Source organism: Cantharellus anzutake (genome assembly GCF_015039405.1).
Source record: "Cantharellus anzutake strain C23 chromosome Unknown EI90scaffold_151, whole genome shotgun sequence".
NCBI lineage: Eukaryota > Fungi > Basidiomycota > Agaricomycetes > Cantharellales > Hydnaceae > Cantharellus > Cantharellus anzutake.
This window is the reverse complement of record NW_024067101.1, coordinates 61,169-75,906: the sequence shown is the minus strand read 5'-3', so window position 1 is coordinate 75,906 and position 14,738 is coordinate 61,169. Positions and strand designations below refer to the sequence as shown.

Sequence of the window (14,738 nt, the reverse complement as noted above, 5' to 3'; positions counted from 1 at the left end):
TGGTTGTTGGTTCGCAGCACTCATTTGTGCTGCATGCGTCGTGTAATCCATGGCGCTTATCTGCGCCTGGTGTTGTTGTTGTTCCGGGGAGCCTTGCTCCCTGGGTTGTCGTATTTCGATATCCGGTGGTTTGTTTGGATTGAACCGAGGGTTGCCTCCCCCAGAGAATGACATTTCGTCGTTATGTTACTCGTGGTGGTGGGAGGGGTTTTCGTTCTTGCATGCATGGGATTCGCCGCAGATGTGTGTTCTTTTGCACGTGAGCCTGTGGTTCACGTGGTCTAGGCGGGTTACTCACCTAGCCCATGTGATTTCTAGTACATGGTGTGGCTGTCCGGGCGAGTTACTTGCCCAGAACTTTCCCACGCTCTTGGCTGTGGGCCATCATCCCTCAGCTTTACTTCCTCCGCCTCCATTTTTGGGGGCGTAGTGATGCCGAGAGTTCCCTGTCTTCTTTGATAGGGAGTTTTTCTGGTTCCCTTACATTTTGTAAGGTGAGGTACTCGTCCAGGTGGACGAGGTCGTTGCAATTTCCTAGGGGTTCCCATGTGGTGTCCCCTAGTTCCCATTTAACCTTAAACCAGAGTTCGTTGTGAACCCATGCGTGGTTTAGGATTTCGCGAACTACTGCTTCGCAATCGGGGTCTTCCCCAAAATCGTAGAATATGTTTACTTCCCTATTTGGGAAGATTTCCTGGTCATTCAGCTCGTGGGGTGCAAGCCGGGATACATGGAATCTTGGGTGGATTCCACGTTGTTCAAGTTGTGGTGGCAACTTGAGGACGTAGTTTGATGTTTCTGGAAATGTTTCCAGAATTTCGTAAGGCCCTATGTATAAGGGCTTTAGTTTTCCTGCCCTGCCTTTGGGTAGGTTCAGCTTATCCGTGGATAAGTATGCGAGCTCGCCTTTTCTCAAAGGCGGGTCCGGGCGTCTTTTCTTATTTGCCTGGATTGTTTGAGCAGCGCGATTATGTATTCTTTTCCCTTTCCTTTATCGGCTTCTTTTGCCATTCCTCCTTCTATTTCCCTGTTGGGCATTTCCAACCCATTCGTTCTAATTATCCGTCCATCTTCAGTGTAACGTATCTTGCCATTCTGTAGCAATAATAACGTCTCCGGACAATTCTTGAGTCCGAATCTATGAGTATTTATTTGACCACACATTGTCAGAACCGTGCGAAGGTTCGCCGAGGGTAGCCATAGGCGACTGAACATTGCCCGCTAGTGATACAGGCGTCCTATACATGACCAAGCTTCAGCGAGGAATAACCTCACCAGTCTCGAGGCCGAGGCTGCTTAGGCGAGAGAGCCAGGATTTCGGCTTCAACGACTTGAGGAGGAGTGTTGCGCCTCGTTCTCAACATGGTCCCGATACTTCAGAAGGTCGGGGGTCTTATGGGAACAGAAGTAAGCTTAGGGGTGAATGTCTAGTTGATTTCGAACTACAGTACAAGCATTAGTTACAAGCTGTATATAAGCGCTAGGGAACTGAATAGGGAATAAGTCGCCAGATCTCGCGGAGATTGCGGGTGGAGAAAAGAAGAAGGAAAACAAACAAGGAGCATGTGTTCAAGACAGCGAAGGTCAAATGTGACCTTCGCCGCAAGATAACAAGGTGCAGCGAAACATGGGACAAGGGTTGCAGTGCTCCGTGCCACTAGGTCGTTCAACGACAATTAGGAGAGGGGTCATGGAGAGGTGGCGGGAAGTGGTTAGGCGGCAACGGGCAGCAAGCGGAGTGTGCGGGGAGTGTTTGGGACTGAGAGAAGGTCAGGGAGGAGGTCATCTGACCCCAGGGAACGCTGGGTCGTGACACACATCCAGCATGCCTTAGGCAGTCCGAATGACGGTCTCTAGTTAATATTTGTGAAAGTAGCCAGCTGAATTTCTAATCGCTTTAATTGTTCGGTGAGGCTGTCTACGTCGCTTTGGATGGAAGAGGATGGTGTCGATGGGATTATTCCTCGATACTCTTTATTAGAAAATTTCCCCCTTTCTACGTCTGGGACCTTAGGTGCAGCTTCTTTCTCTTTGGGTCTGCTTTCGTGTACATTTTCTGTACTCTTACGCTTATTCTTTTGTACTCTCAATACCGGGGGATCCAGTTCGGGATATAAATCCGTGTCACTTTGGTCCGAATCATACCTGTCATCCGAGCCGACTTCCTCTTCATCCTTGGAATATTCTTCCTGATAAGCGTCATCTTCTAATAGAGTTCGTACTATAGATACTACTCTATCTAGGCTGGGGGGTGCTGTATATACCCAGCACTGTGTAACCTTTAGATCTTCTTTAACGAGCCCCTGCAAGGTTGGCGGAAGTCCTCGGAAGAATCTATGGTTAATAATCTTTTCTGTGATTAAATCTTGTCTTAATAATGATTGGGCGATTACAATGAAAGATCTATGATACGCATCAAACTCTGAGTGATTATTAATGTTGCGCTTTCGATGAGAGAAGTCAACTAATGTCTTCATCGTATATTTCTTCCTATTGTCCGTGGCTCTATAGAGGTTTAACAATACCGCCTTAGCTCCTGCCCAGTCATTGTCCCGGATCTGCAGTAATGAGCTTATGACCTCTTCTGCTGGTCCTCTTGAGTATCTAATTATCCATCTACATTTCTCTTCTTCCGTTAGTTGTGCCAATTCAGCTAGAGCTTCAAAATCTGATAAGAAATCTTCTATATCACTTCCCCAGAATGCGGGTGCATCCCGGGACCATTTTCTCGGCATCCAAGTTCCATTCATTTCTGAATTAGTGATTTCCGATTCGGGTATTGTTCCTACCGATCCAAATTCAGAATCAGTTCTGTTGGTTGTGTTTATCTCAGCAATGTTTGTTTATTTGTTATAAGAATTCCTGTAGAGTTAGCTAGGTTTTATACACTACCCCTGTAAGGACCACCAATTTTGAAGGAGAGAACGAAGGAAGGTCAGTTGGGAGGTTCAACCGTGACCACCACCAAGCTGTTCCCTGGTTCTTTAGTTAGGATGGGGAAGTGTACTAGTATTATTTGTTGTAAATATAGTACCAATCCGAGTGTTTTGGCTAATTCTATTTTTATGGGTTAGTTTAAAGTTTCTGGGAATTGACTTACAGATAAACCGAGCCCTGTGGAGCTGTTATTTTATTGAAATTTCTTAATTTGTCTAGGTGTAATTCTGTGTAGCGTTGTTTAATTTGAAATTTAACTTGAATTAAATCTTCTACTCAGTTAATGGATTTAGATTGTGTCTGAAGTGTCCCTTGAGTCTGTTTTATTTTTGTCTTATTTTATTGCTTGTTTTAACAGTAGCAAAATAACTGTTTTGTGTTTACACTTTGAAATCTGGAGTGTTAACCAGCTCTGCTGTTGAAATATCTACTTAATATTTCCCTCCTTAATTGCTGCCTTTTACTACAGTGGCAATCTTAACTGTATATCACTTTTTCATGCTGGAGTGACAACCAGAAATGCTTGAGAAAAATAATACTCTATTTTCTTACTTCTTTGAGGGGGGTGAAAGGTCGCAGAAAGGGTCTCCCTTTTATACTTTTTGGGTCGCCTTCCTTTTTCATGCTCTACCTCGTATTTACAGGATTTATTTACAGTGTATTTTCCTCAAACTGAATAAAAAATGAAAATTTCATGCTATAGTTCTACTGCACTCAGCTGCGCTGAACTGCGGCTCTACTGCAGTCAGACTGCACCTAGAATCCTTATTGTCCTTCCTCACCTAAACTATTTTAATGGTTAATTAGAACTTGACTGCGCTGCATTTGTCGCAGTTTCCTATTTCAAATTCCTCATATTTACCATTAAGTTCACTATGACTCGGTGATTCTGAATTCAAACTTCGCATTACTATGTGTACAGCTGCGCTGAGACCTACAGCTGATTTATTCCATTTTTATCCAGCGACATTTAGTTAAAATGAGACTTGAAATGGTAAATGAGTGAATTATTCAGGTTTAGAACCGAAAGAAAAAGTTGCTAGTAGTCAAGAATTACTCAAACAAATGTATTATAGCTCTCCACTTCATTAGAATATTGTTCCCTAAAATCCCCACCATGGTCCATCGTAGTTTAGTGGTTTTTGTTAGAACTGGGCAAGGGCGGACGATTCCGGAGGGGAACCAGAGACTTAGCAAGGAGGGACCTTGGCCTCAGCAACTCAAGTGGAGCGCTGTGCCATTGCTGTTTGTCCATTTGGTCCTTAATTTCATAGGAGGCGAGCAGGACGTCTCTAGGGGGCATTTCAGGTCGATTTTAGACTAAGGCCTAAAACGAGTATGTACAAGCGCCCATATATATATGGAGAGGGCGAAAGCACAAGGAAACAAAGGGGGTCCGAATCGGAACGAAGGCATCCAAACGGGAACAAAGGGGTGACAGAAGTGGAGTGGTACTGAAGGTCATAGGGCTGAACCTGTGGTACATCCGAAAGGAGATAAGGAGGGTGAAGCCCAGAGGGGCAGGAGGATGAGGGGAAGTGGGGATGGTGACTAACTGGCTAGAATGGGAAGAAGCAGCAGTCCAAATAGGGATAGGGGGAAATGCGAAAGATACATTACAAGTGGTGAAAGTGCCAAAGACGATCCATGGAGCTTGGAAGTCATGGAGCTTACAGAGCTTATGGAGGCAGGGTTGAAAGTCCAAGGAATATTGGCAATGGTGTTTACATAGTATGAGGTCACCAATGCAATGGACTAAAGCCGAGGTGGGGTCAAAGTCCGAGGTAGGAACTATGACGGAGTCTTGGAGCGAAGGTACAAGTGGTGTCCGGGTACGAGGTACGGGACAGTGGCGGAAGGTTGTAACTTGGCAGAAGGTCAGCGGAAGAGGGCCAGAGGGAAGAGAGAGGAAAGAGGAAAAGGGAGAGGAGTGGAGGAGGGGAAAGGTGTCAGGTCCGAAGGTGAGTATCGGAGCGGACAGGCGAAGGGTAGGGGAATGACGGAAGGGTGGAGGTGTTGTGAGGAGGAAGTGGAGGAGTGGGAGGAGGAGTAGGAGGAGGGTGGCAAGAGGAGTGGTGTTTGGTCCGAGGTGAGTATCGGAGCGGACGGAGATAGGACAGGAGAAGGATGGAGGAGTGGAGGTGGCATGAGGGGTGAGAGGAGGTATGGTGTCAGGACCGAAGGTGAATATCAGAACGGACAGCGGTAGGGTAGGACTCCGGAGGTGGTGAAGATGGAGGTCCAGGAGTCAGGTCGGGATTGGGTATGCACGGATATGACAGTTTTCGTGGATTTCATCCATCTCCCCTGATTCCCCTTTGTATTATCACATCCTAGTCCTCCATATGTATTGTTCGTTGTCATAGTAGGTCGTCCTCGAAGATATCATATTTTTATGTATTTTATTTAGGGCTCTGGACCTCTTGAAGCTGTCTTCCCACACGTTTTCAGGTTTCTAACTTCATGTCCTTGTATCTCATTCATTTCTGGATGGTTTTTCACGTTCTTGGTATCATAAATTCTCATTTATTCCCACCTTTCCAATGGTACTAAAGTTGTGTTCTATTTCCTGGTATTCGTCAAGTTAGCAAAAATTCGCGTGCACATTCAGTAATCATGTGCATCGTTCCCATAGTTGTTCATATGCGGGTGCCGATTGTTCAGGATTTATGGTATGCGCGGGTGTTTGTATCCTTCATATGGGCTTCCGTGATTTATTTCAGATTTTTCCCTCATGATCTAAGCTTAGTTGTTTTGTACTTGTCAGGGCATGCCCACCTCACCTGGCTCCACCTGGCTCCACCCCACCCGCTACCCCCTTCTTCCCCTTCCTGTCTCCTCCTCCCTCCACTTCCCCCTCTTCTTATTTCTTCTCTGTCTCATTCTCTGTTCTTCCTATTTCTATTTACATGGACGACTTTCCTTGACCGATGTACTACTAACCCACCCATGACCCATGCACGACGCTGTAGGCGGGCACAGCCGGTACCACCCAAACAAGCCGATTATCGCGATTCTACCACCCACGTCAAGCATTCCACTTCCGAAACACATCTACCACTGTTCCAGATACCCCTTCCACGTTTCCCATATTTTTTCCGATTTTTTCAAGCCATTCCTGACCACGGACAACCATCAGTTTCCAAATTGGGTAACTGTCGCCCGCATATTCCGCCGCTTCCTCCATATCTCCATCAATTCTCCACCGATCCGGACGAATTTGGTATCGTTGGAAAGCCCTTGTCAACACAAGTCGAACGATGTTACGAGTGACGTATTTGGTTCAGCAGTTGAGGCGATCGCCATGTTTCTTTATTTCCTTAACAACGTTAATATTTCTTTGATATTGCTTTTTTCTTAAGTGTTCCTTGTGGATCTGTTGCCTTCCTAAACCCGTCGGATCATTCGGATTTCCACAGATACTTTTTTTATATTTATAACTGCCTCTTCCCTGTATTTACAAAAAAAAGGACTCCCCCAACAGAGAGGTGCTCCCCAATGAACATGAAGTTTTAGCAGACGTTATCAGTGCCCAGAGCGGCGAATACGAAGCCAAAGAGGCTCAAGACATAGTGCAGGGACAGAGTTCCCATTAGTTTGATTTCTAGTGAGATTTACGAGTTTTTCATTTTTATCACATCGCACCCGGACCATTCCCCCCCCCCCTCCTCTTCATCCGAACCTCCCCTGAGCACTACCAACTCCATGGCCCCCTCTCTTTCTCGTTAGGGTGGTAGATCCCTTGCCCCCTTGCAACGCACCCAGCCCCGGATGCTCCAGACGACTCCCGGGTATGCCCAGCATGCGTGCCTGCAGCGGACCCCTTCGGGATCCCCCATGGGAATACCTGGGTGGCTGGGGCTGTGCATGGGGACGACGTGGCAACTCTCATGTGACCTGAGCACCATGTATATACACCATTCCCACTTCTGGGACATCTGCCTGTGCCGGACCCGTTACTGTATGCGCCTGCTTCACACCCCACCGGGCCCTCAGCGCTGGGCAATATACCCGGATGCTCTCAACCCCGGACCGGTCCCTGACAGTACTTTCCATGCTTTGTTTTGACCAGGGTCTTCCCTATTTGGACGGAAATTGGTCTTCGCGATCTGCTGAAGTGCGGATCTCGGTTCCGACAGCCGGTTCCCTTCGCATTGCCACCCTCACATGTCTTTAAACATGATGTGGATTTCTATCTTCCCATCGTTGGTACAGTCAACTCCCTCATAACACATACCCTGCGTAACCCATACTCTCTTCTAACCCATACATTCTTGAATTTCCCGAGTTGGTTTACAGTAAGTTCAAGTAGATACCCCATACCCCATACCCCATAGCTATGTTCGAGTACAATAACCCATACCTTGAGTCGGGTAATGCCGAGTGTTAATCCCAGGATGGCAATTGCATCCCGACTGCTGACACCGAACTCATTCCTTTCCATGTTGTGATGAAACAAGTCAACATTCTCAAAAAGGGGTTGAAAAAGCTTCAAGATGAGACTTCAGACCGGAAACGGAAGCTTGAGGCTGACTTACAGGCACTACGACCAATTTCAGAGGTTGATGAAGAATGGTTGGATAATACCGGAAATCTGGTTGATGAGGAGCGTGTTGTAGGAGAACTGGAGACTGCATCAGACCTTGAAGCAGCCTACGAAGCACTGGGTCCACAAGATCAACTTATTGTGCAAAAGCTGCAGAGGCTTGCAGCAAACGGACAGAAGAGTGATGATATTTCGAAGAAGCGCAAACATATGGATTAAAATTCTGATTTTTAAACTTGCTAAGCTATTTATAGGCCCGAGCCAGAGTGGGGCGAATGCTCCTGCCAATAAGAAATGTTCCAAGTTGCAGGAACCCCAGTGAAAGGAAAATGCAACACTCCAACAACGCATTGAGATTCTTGACTGGCATCACTGCAACGGGAAAAACCAGTCCAAGACAGCACGGTATTTTAATGGAATCTACCCTGCCCTTCATCTTAAACAGCCAAGAATCTCTGCATGGCTCAAGCATGAAGCAACTTGGCGAGTGGAGTATGAGAGCAGCAGTGGCACTGGCCGTTCTGTGAAACGTGTACGTCAGACACAACACCCTGAGGTCACGGAGATGCTTGAGCTGTGGATCTCAAAAGCATTGGCCGAGGGTGTTCTTCTTACGGGTGATGTCTTCCGTGAAAAATGGAAGAGATTTGCGGATCTTGTTGGCATACCAGAGGATGAGCGACTACACCTTAGTGAGGGATGGTTGACTCGGTTCAAAGCACGCGCAGGTTTGAAAGAGTTCAAGCGGCATGGTGAGGCCGCATCAGTATCCTCCGATGTTGTCAACAAAGAACGGCCGCGCATTCAAGACCTCATAGGGAAATCTGACTACGAGTTGTGTGACATCTTCAATGGCGATGAGACTGCATTGTTCTATGCGTATGTGAAGTTCAATCAAGCTCAGATTACAGATGGTCTGAAAGTTTATTTGATTAGCATGCCACCCGATCGCGGACTTTCCGACAAACAGCAGTCAGGTGTCAAGGGCCAAAAAAATAGGTTGACCTTGTTATTCGTGGCAAATGCGGATGGCTCAGCAAAGCTCCCACCACTCATCATCGGGAAGTATAATAAGCCGTGCACATTCAAGGGCAAGACTGGGGCACAGCATGGCTTCGACTACCATCACAATGCTAAAGCATGGATGACTGCTTTGCTCTATCAGGAGTGGCTATCACACTGGGACGAGGAATTAAGGAAGGAAGGAAGGAAGATTTTGTTGCTGCAGGACAACTTTTCAGGTCACGTCGTACCAGAAACCCTTACCAACATACAAGTTGAAAACTTCCAACCAAACCTGACTGCCCATGTTCAGCCCAATGACCAGGGCATTATCCAGTGCTTCAAAGCACACTACCGTTCCACATTTATTCACCGCTCCATCAATCTCTATGATGCAGGGACCACTCCCTCCGAGATCTACAACATCGACCAGCTTGAAGCAATGCACATGGCTTTGCAATCATGGGATGAGGTGGATGCTACGACAATACAAAATTGTTGGCATAAATCTAGTATTTTACCAACCAGGCCGGACCCACCACCCATCCAACCATCACTCCCCATTTCATCTCTTGTCCACTCCGATCCTGACCATTCACTCTTGGCAACACCCATCAATCAAATTTCACAGGCTGAGAACGACATTCAAAGTGCCTTGGATGATTTGCAGTCAATCGGAGCTTTACAAAAGTCAAATCAGATGTCACTCAGTGAGCTCCTCAACCCAGCTGCTGAGTCACATGAAATCTACAGTGCGACAGATGAAGACATCTACACAGCAGTCATGGAAGCAAAGAAGGCCCATAGTGACTCGGATGCAGACAGTTCTGGCATGCCCGACTCTGACGAACCAGCCGTTACTCGTCGCGAGGCACTCCAGGCAGTTTTGACACTGTGGAAATTCACAAAGACAATCAATGATCCTTTCTTTCGGAATGCTGAGGTGATGCTTGCATCTTTGGGACAGCGGGCACGAGCCATGGAGAGAAACATGAAGGACACTCACTTGACAGACTACTTTCCTCGTACATAGTACCCTAATATCCGTAGAAGCTATAGACACACTAAAACTTTCGTCATCCCGCTAGTCGCACATCTCTCGCATACCCCATACTCTCTCATAACCCATACATTGTAACCTCTCCCGACGGGTATGTGTTATGAGGGAGTCGACTGTATAACTTCACAACAGCTGGACCGTTTGGGCTGAAAATTTGCATAACTATTTTTCATAATTTCTGTGTAAATTTCGTTGTATGTTTTAATTATGGATCCTACGTAAACATCGTCTTTTCCCTGAGCCGGGACTTTTGATGTCGCTTTCCCATTATTGGATATCTCATTAATGCGTGATCCTTTTGTTATAAGCTACATGGGGTTCCACCAAAAAAAAAAAAAAAAAAAAAAAAAAATTTGGGTGGATTAAGATTAGATCCCTTCCTTTATCAAGCTCGTCTCGGTTGTTACTGCTTGTTCTTCATGCTTGCCTTTTAAACGTTGACCTCGTTTTCTGGGAGTTTTAGTCATATCTCCATTGTTTATGGGTAGTTTTCCCTGTAATTACTTTCATTGGGTCCGTTTGGGGGACATCTACATTTCCTATTATAAACACGACTTTGAATTTTGCATTAGTTCCTAAGGAATCCTTGTCCCGTGGTACTTCCATCCTTGGCTACGTGTGCAGGTGTGGGAAAGTAGTTTCTGTGGAGGTTCTCTGGTTGTTTTTATAGTCAAATCTTGGTCAATTGTCCTAATTCTTTGTTTAATATTTGCTATAAATTTCCCCGAGAATTCCGTCTTGTTGATGCTAAGCTTGAAGTATTTTTGCTAATTTTCCTTCTTCCAATTTATCGTATGTAGTCATAATAATTCGTAAAAATTTGTTAAAATTCAGGTTCTTCTATTTTCTCATATCTACTTGTCATATGGGGTTTTTGTCATATCCATCCCCGGCCATCGACTTCCGGTCCCTCCGATTCCTCCGTTCCAACTCCGCTCCTCCCTCACTAACCTCGGAGCCCCCGTTATTCTGCAATCCTCTCGGTACCCCTCGATGGTCACCACCCCCCCATTCCAATTTATTACCTACGCCTCCCTAAGTACGGAGCCCCGAAGACTTCCGGACAGCTCCGACGTCCGCTAGCGCACCCCCGCCTCCGCTGAGCAATACACTCGCCTGCCCTGCAGAGTCCACCTTCGGGCTTATCCCTCCTTTCCGTTTCTGGGTTATCGCCTGCCTTTCCGCTAACCCCGTGAACCGACTCGTCGGTAATATTCAGTCGGCTAATGGTTAAACCCCGTTAGCTCCGCTCCGTTTGGCTCCGCCAATTGCGGAACTGTCTCCGCTGTAACCATATATATATCCCACTTGTACATAGGTTACGCCCCAGTAGAAAAATCAACTAGAGTTCCCCCCTAGGTTCTAATTGCCAGTCAGTAAGTTAGGGCACGGACGTGTCACTAGGCACAGCGCTCCTGGCAGAAGTCGCTGAGGCCGAAGCCCTCCGTTACGGAGACATTCTTTCGTCTCAAGTCTGGTCTCTGACAGTTTTGTGATTTATCTGGCATATTTCCATAATGGGTTTTCATAGTGTGACCGTTATTTCTCCTACAGCATAGGCACCCCCCATGTGACCTTCAACCACATTGTCAGGGCTCGGTCCTCGATCAGGGACAGCCTGACCTCAGTCCTAGGTGTGCGCGGTGTCCCGGGTGGTTGGGCGCTAGACCCTGTCCTCAGCTCCTCAAACTCACTGAAGGGACTAAGCGGGGAATGAGTTGTCATGTATTACAGAGGGTAACTACAACTTGCCTAAGCGGGGAATGAGTTGAGAAGAAGGGTAAGTTTCCCTATTCCCCGCTTGGCTACTATAAAAAGGAAGTGTACTGTACAGTTCATAACGTGACTCCGGGTAGAAGCCGAGCATGTTCCCGCGACTCGGAAAAGGTGTCACATGGGTTAAGGCGAGTTGCTCGCCTTAACCCACGTGATTTTTCCCGCGGGCTCACATGCGGGCTGAAGTTGTGAGAGGTATGTAGGGATGGGGAGGTCTGGGAAGTGGGGGAAGTCTGGGGAGGTGGTTCTGGGGTGTGGTTGGGTGCCCTGACAGCGGGGTCAGGGGTCGATCCCTGACACACATGTACATAAACACAGCCTAAGTGGGAACTGAGAAGTAACCTTCTTCTCACACTTCCCACTTTAGCCTAAGTGGCCAGGGACACCCTCTTGTGCTGGGTCCATTAGTACATGCCCGTATTACACCCTATCGGGTCCTCAGTGCCGGGTGACACTTGTCATATCCATACAACTCCGGACCTCTGCTCCTGATTCTGGACCTCCATCTCCTCCTCCAGAACTCCACATCCTCCACCACCTCCTCCCCCTGTTGGTTGTTGAGAGCCCACTCTACCTTTGGCTCCAACACAATGTCCAACACTATCTCTGGTCTGACTCCGGTTTACTCTGGGTCCGATCCCAACCTCATACCTTCCAGACCAGAGCTTGTGATGCTCCACACCTCCAGCTCCAGACTCCTGCACCGGAACCCCATTGCACCTCCAGCTCTGGAACTCTGGTCATTGCCTCTAGCCAATATTCCGGACTTTGACTTCTGACTCTGGACCTCCGGAACTTACTCTGGACCCTGCAGTCTCTACTGTATGGTGTCATTTAATCCTCTTGTTGCTTCTTCCTTATTTAGATGGCTGCTTCCTTTCCATATTGGTCAGCTGTCATTCTTCACAACCCACTCCACTCCTTCCCCTCTTGGCATTGCCCTTTTGGGAAGCACCATAGAGTTCCAACCCTTGACCCTTGGGGTTGTTCCCTCATCCAGTCCCCCTTTGTCTCCTTCCAGTTCCCTTTGTTCCCTTTGGGTTCTATTTGTCCTCTGACTCCACTCCTGTATTATTATATATACACTCTGTACATAGTTTCCTGTACCCCTATGTCAGAGACCGGGTTGAGATGAAGGAGTGTCTCCGTGACGGAGGGCTTTGGCCTCAGCGACTTATGCCAGGAGCGCTGTGCCTAGTAAACACGTCCGTGCCCTAACTTACTAACTGGCCACCAGAACTGAAGAGGGTAAACTCTAGTCGATTTTATTACTGGAGTGTAACCTATGTACAAGTTAAGTATATATATAGTTACAGCGGGGGTGGGTCTGCAAATGGCGGAGCCGAGTGGAGCGGAGCTAACGGGGTTAGCGGAAAGGCAGGCGATAACCCAGAAATGGAAAGGAGGGATAGCCCTGAAGGTGGGCTTTGCAGGGCAAGCGAGTGTATTGTCCAGTGGAGGCAGGAGTGCGCTAGCGGATGTCAGAGCTGTCCAGAAGCCTTCGGGGCTCCATACTTAGGGAGGCATAGGTAATAAATTGAAAGGAGGGGGTGGTGACCATCGAGGGGTACCGAGGGGATTGCAGAATACAGGAGCTCCAAGGTTAGTGAGGAAGGAGCGGAAGTGGAACGGAGGGATCGGAAGTCGATGGCCAGGGATGGATATGACACCCCTAGTCTGAAATCAATGACTAGAAAACCAGAATCGACTGGATTGTCCCCCCAAGAGACTCCCCCTTGCTAACCTGAAATTAAGGACCACCTTGGACAACAAACCAGTGGCACAGCACTCCACTTGAGTCGCTGAGGCCAAGGTTCCTCCTTACTGAGTCCCTTCTCCGCTTCCAGACAATTATGTGCTCTATAACAACACTCTACTTTATAACAATATTCTTCTTTACCATGATCTTCTCCATTTATATGAGTTCAATTCGAGTGTTCATTGTCAGGGACAGCTCCAAAAGCGGTGAAGTCCTGGCATGCGGGACTTGGTGGGACGAATACTGGCTATATGTAGTGGCGATCCCATCATGGGGTGAGCATCCCTGACCACTTAGTCTGAAGTGGGAATGTGAGTTATCATTAAAAGGGAAGGCTACACTACTTGCCTGAAGTGGGAATGTGAGAAGAAGGCTACTTCTTCGGTTCCCACTCCAGCTGTTATTATATACATGCGGGATCGGTCACGTGGGGCACGCCATGTCACCTTCACACACAGCCATGGCTCTCCAGGTGCCTCCACAGGAGATCCTGAGAGGGCCCGCTGTGGGTGCGGGGTGAGTGCGGCAGTGGTGGTGGTGATATAGGGATGGTAAGATACAGGAGGGGAAATGGGCATGCACACCGGTGATACATTGAACAGCAGGAAAGGTGGTCCATGTAAGAGAGAGAGAAAGGAAGAAAGAAAGAAAGAAAGAAAGGAAAAGGGAGAGGAGGGAGAAGCAGTGCAGAGCGGGGAAGTGGAGCAGGGGTCAGGCAGGGCATGTCAGGGCATGCCCTGACACAAGGCCCAAGGAGGAAGGAAGGAGGATGGGAGTGGGGGATGGCTAGCTGACTGAATAGAAAGGAAGCAGCAGCCCAAATAGGAATGAGGGAGTATAGTGGAATTGAATGGGACAATGCAATAGTTGCAAGGTCCGAAGTAAGTCCGGAAAGTCCGAACTCGGAAGTTAAACTCCGGAATATTGGCAAAGGTAATTAAATGGAATGAGCTAACCAATACAATGGGTATAAGCGGAGGTGGGGTCAAAGTCCGAGGTCGGAGCTAAGACCGGAGGTTCCGGAGACGGAGACGCAAATGGGATTCCGGAGCAGAGGCCGGGAGTCAGGAGCATAGGTGTTGCATACTCGTGTCACGACTGACAAATCCTGGGGCTCCATCAGTGGTGAATCAATGCTGATAGGCGAATCCGCTGACCTGAAACCCAATCTAACCAGCCCCCAATCCAATGTCTGGCCCCCTGCCCTATCAACCATGCACTGCATCCAGACCTCCACCCACATCTGTACCTCTGCCCACCTCCACACCCTCTGGACCTCTGCCACTCCTGGTTGCCCTCCACACCCTGTGGTCAGGCCAACACTCCCCTCCAATCTTGCTGGCCATCATGCTGCCCTTGTTTGTGATGGCACTGATGGACCACCCTCTGTTGCGGACTTGTCAGCACCGTGCTGATTTCCATGTCCCTTCATGGACTTGTGTTGGCACCGCACCGACCCTGCTTATTTGCGGACTTGTATCGGTGCCGCGCGCTGACCTCCGCTTTTCTCTGGCCATCTTGTCACTCGGCAGCATACCATTCATTCCTTGCCGAGTGCCTATATTGTTCATCCATTCATTCGCTTAACTTGCCAATATTGGCACTTGATCCATGTGCTGATGCACTTCTTATTACCTGTCAATATTGGCACTTGATCC

The 14,738-nt window shown here is 47.9% G+C and overlaps 2 protein-coding genes across 2 annotated transcripts; both read left to right on the top strand.

Annotated features, from left to right (window-relative positions):
• Nucleotides 1-7,387: 7,387 nt before the first annotated feature.
• EI90DRAFT_3022343 (uncharacterized protein) lies at nucleotides 7,388-7,702 on the top strand (the record flags this gene model as incomplete). Its single annotated transcript, XM_039057758.1, has 1 exon — nucleotides 7,388-7,702. One exon carries the CDS (start codon nucleotides 7,388-7,390, stop codon nucleotides 7,700-7,702), a length of 315 nt encoding a protein of 104 aa, XP_038908582.1.
• A 1,483-nt stretch (nucleotides 7,703-9,185) lies between these two features.
• Nucleotides 9,186-9,518, top strand: EI90DRAFT_3022342 (uncharacterized protein; the record flags this gene model as incomplete). The annotated part of the gene is made up of 1 exon (XM_039057757.1): nucleotides 9,186-9,518. One exon carries the CDS (start codon nucleotides 9,186-9,188, stop codon nucleotides 9,516-9,518), a length of 333 nt encoding a protein of 110 aa, XP_038908581.1.
• Between the last annotated feature and the right edge of the window lie 5,220 nt (nucleotides 9,519-14,738).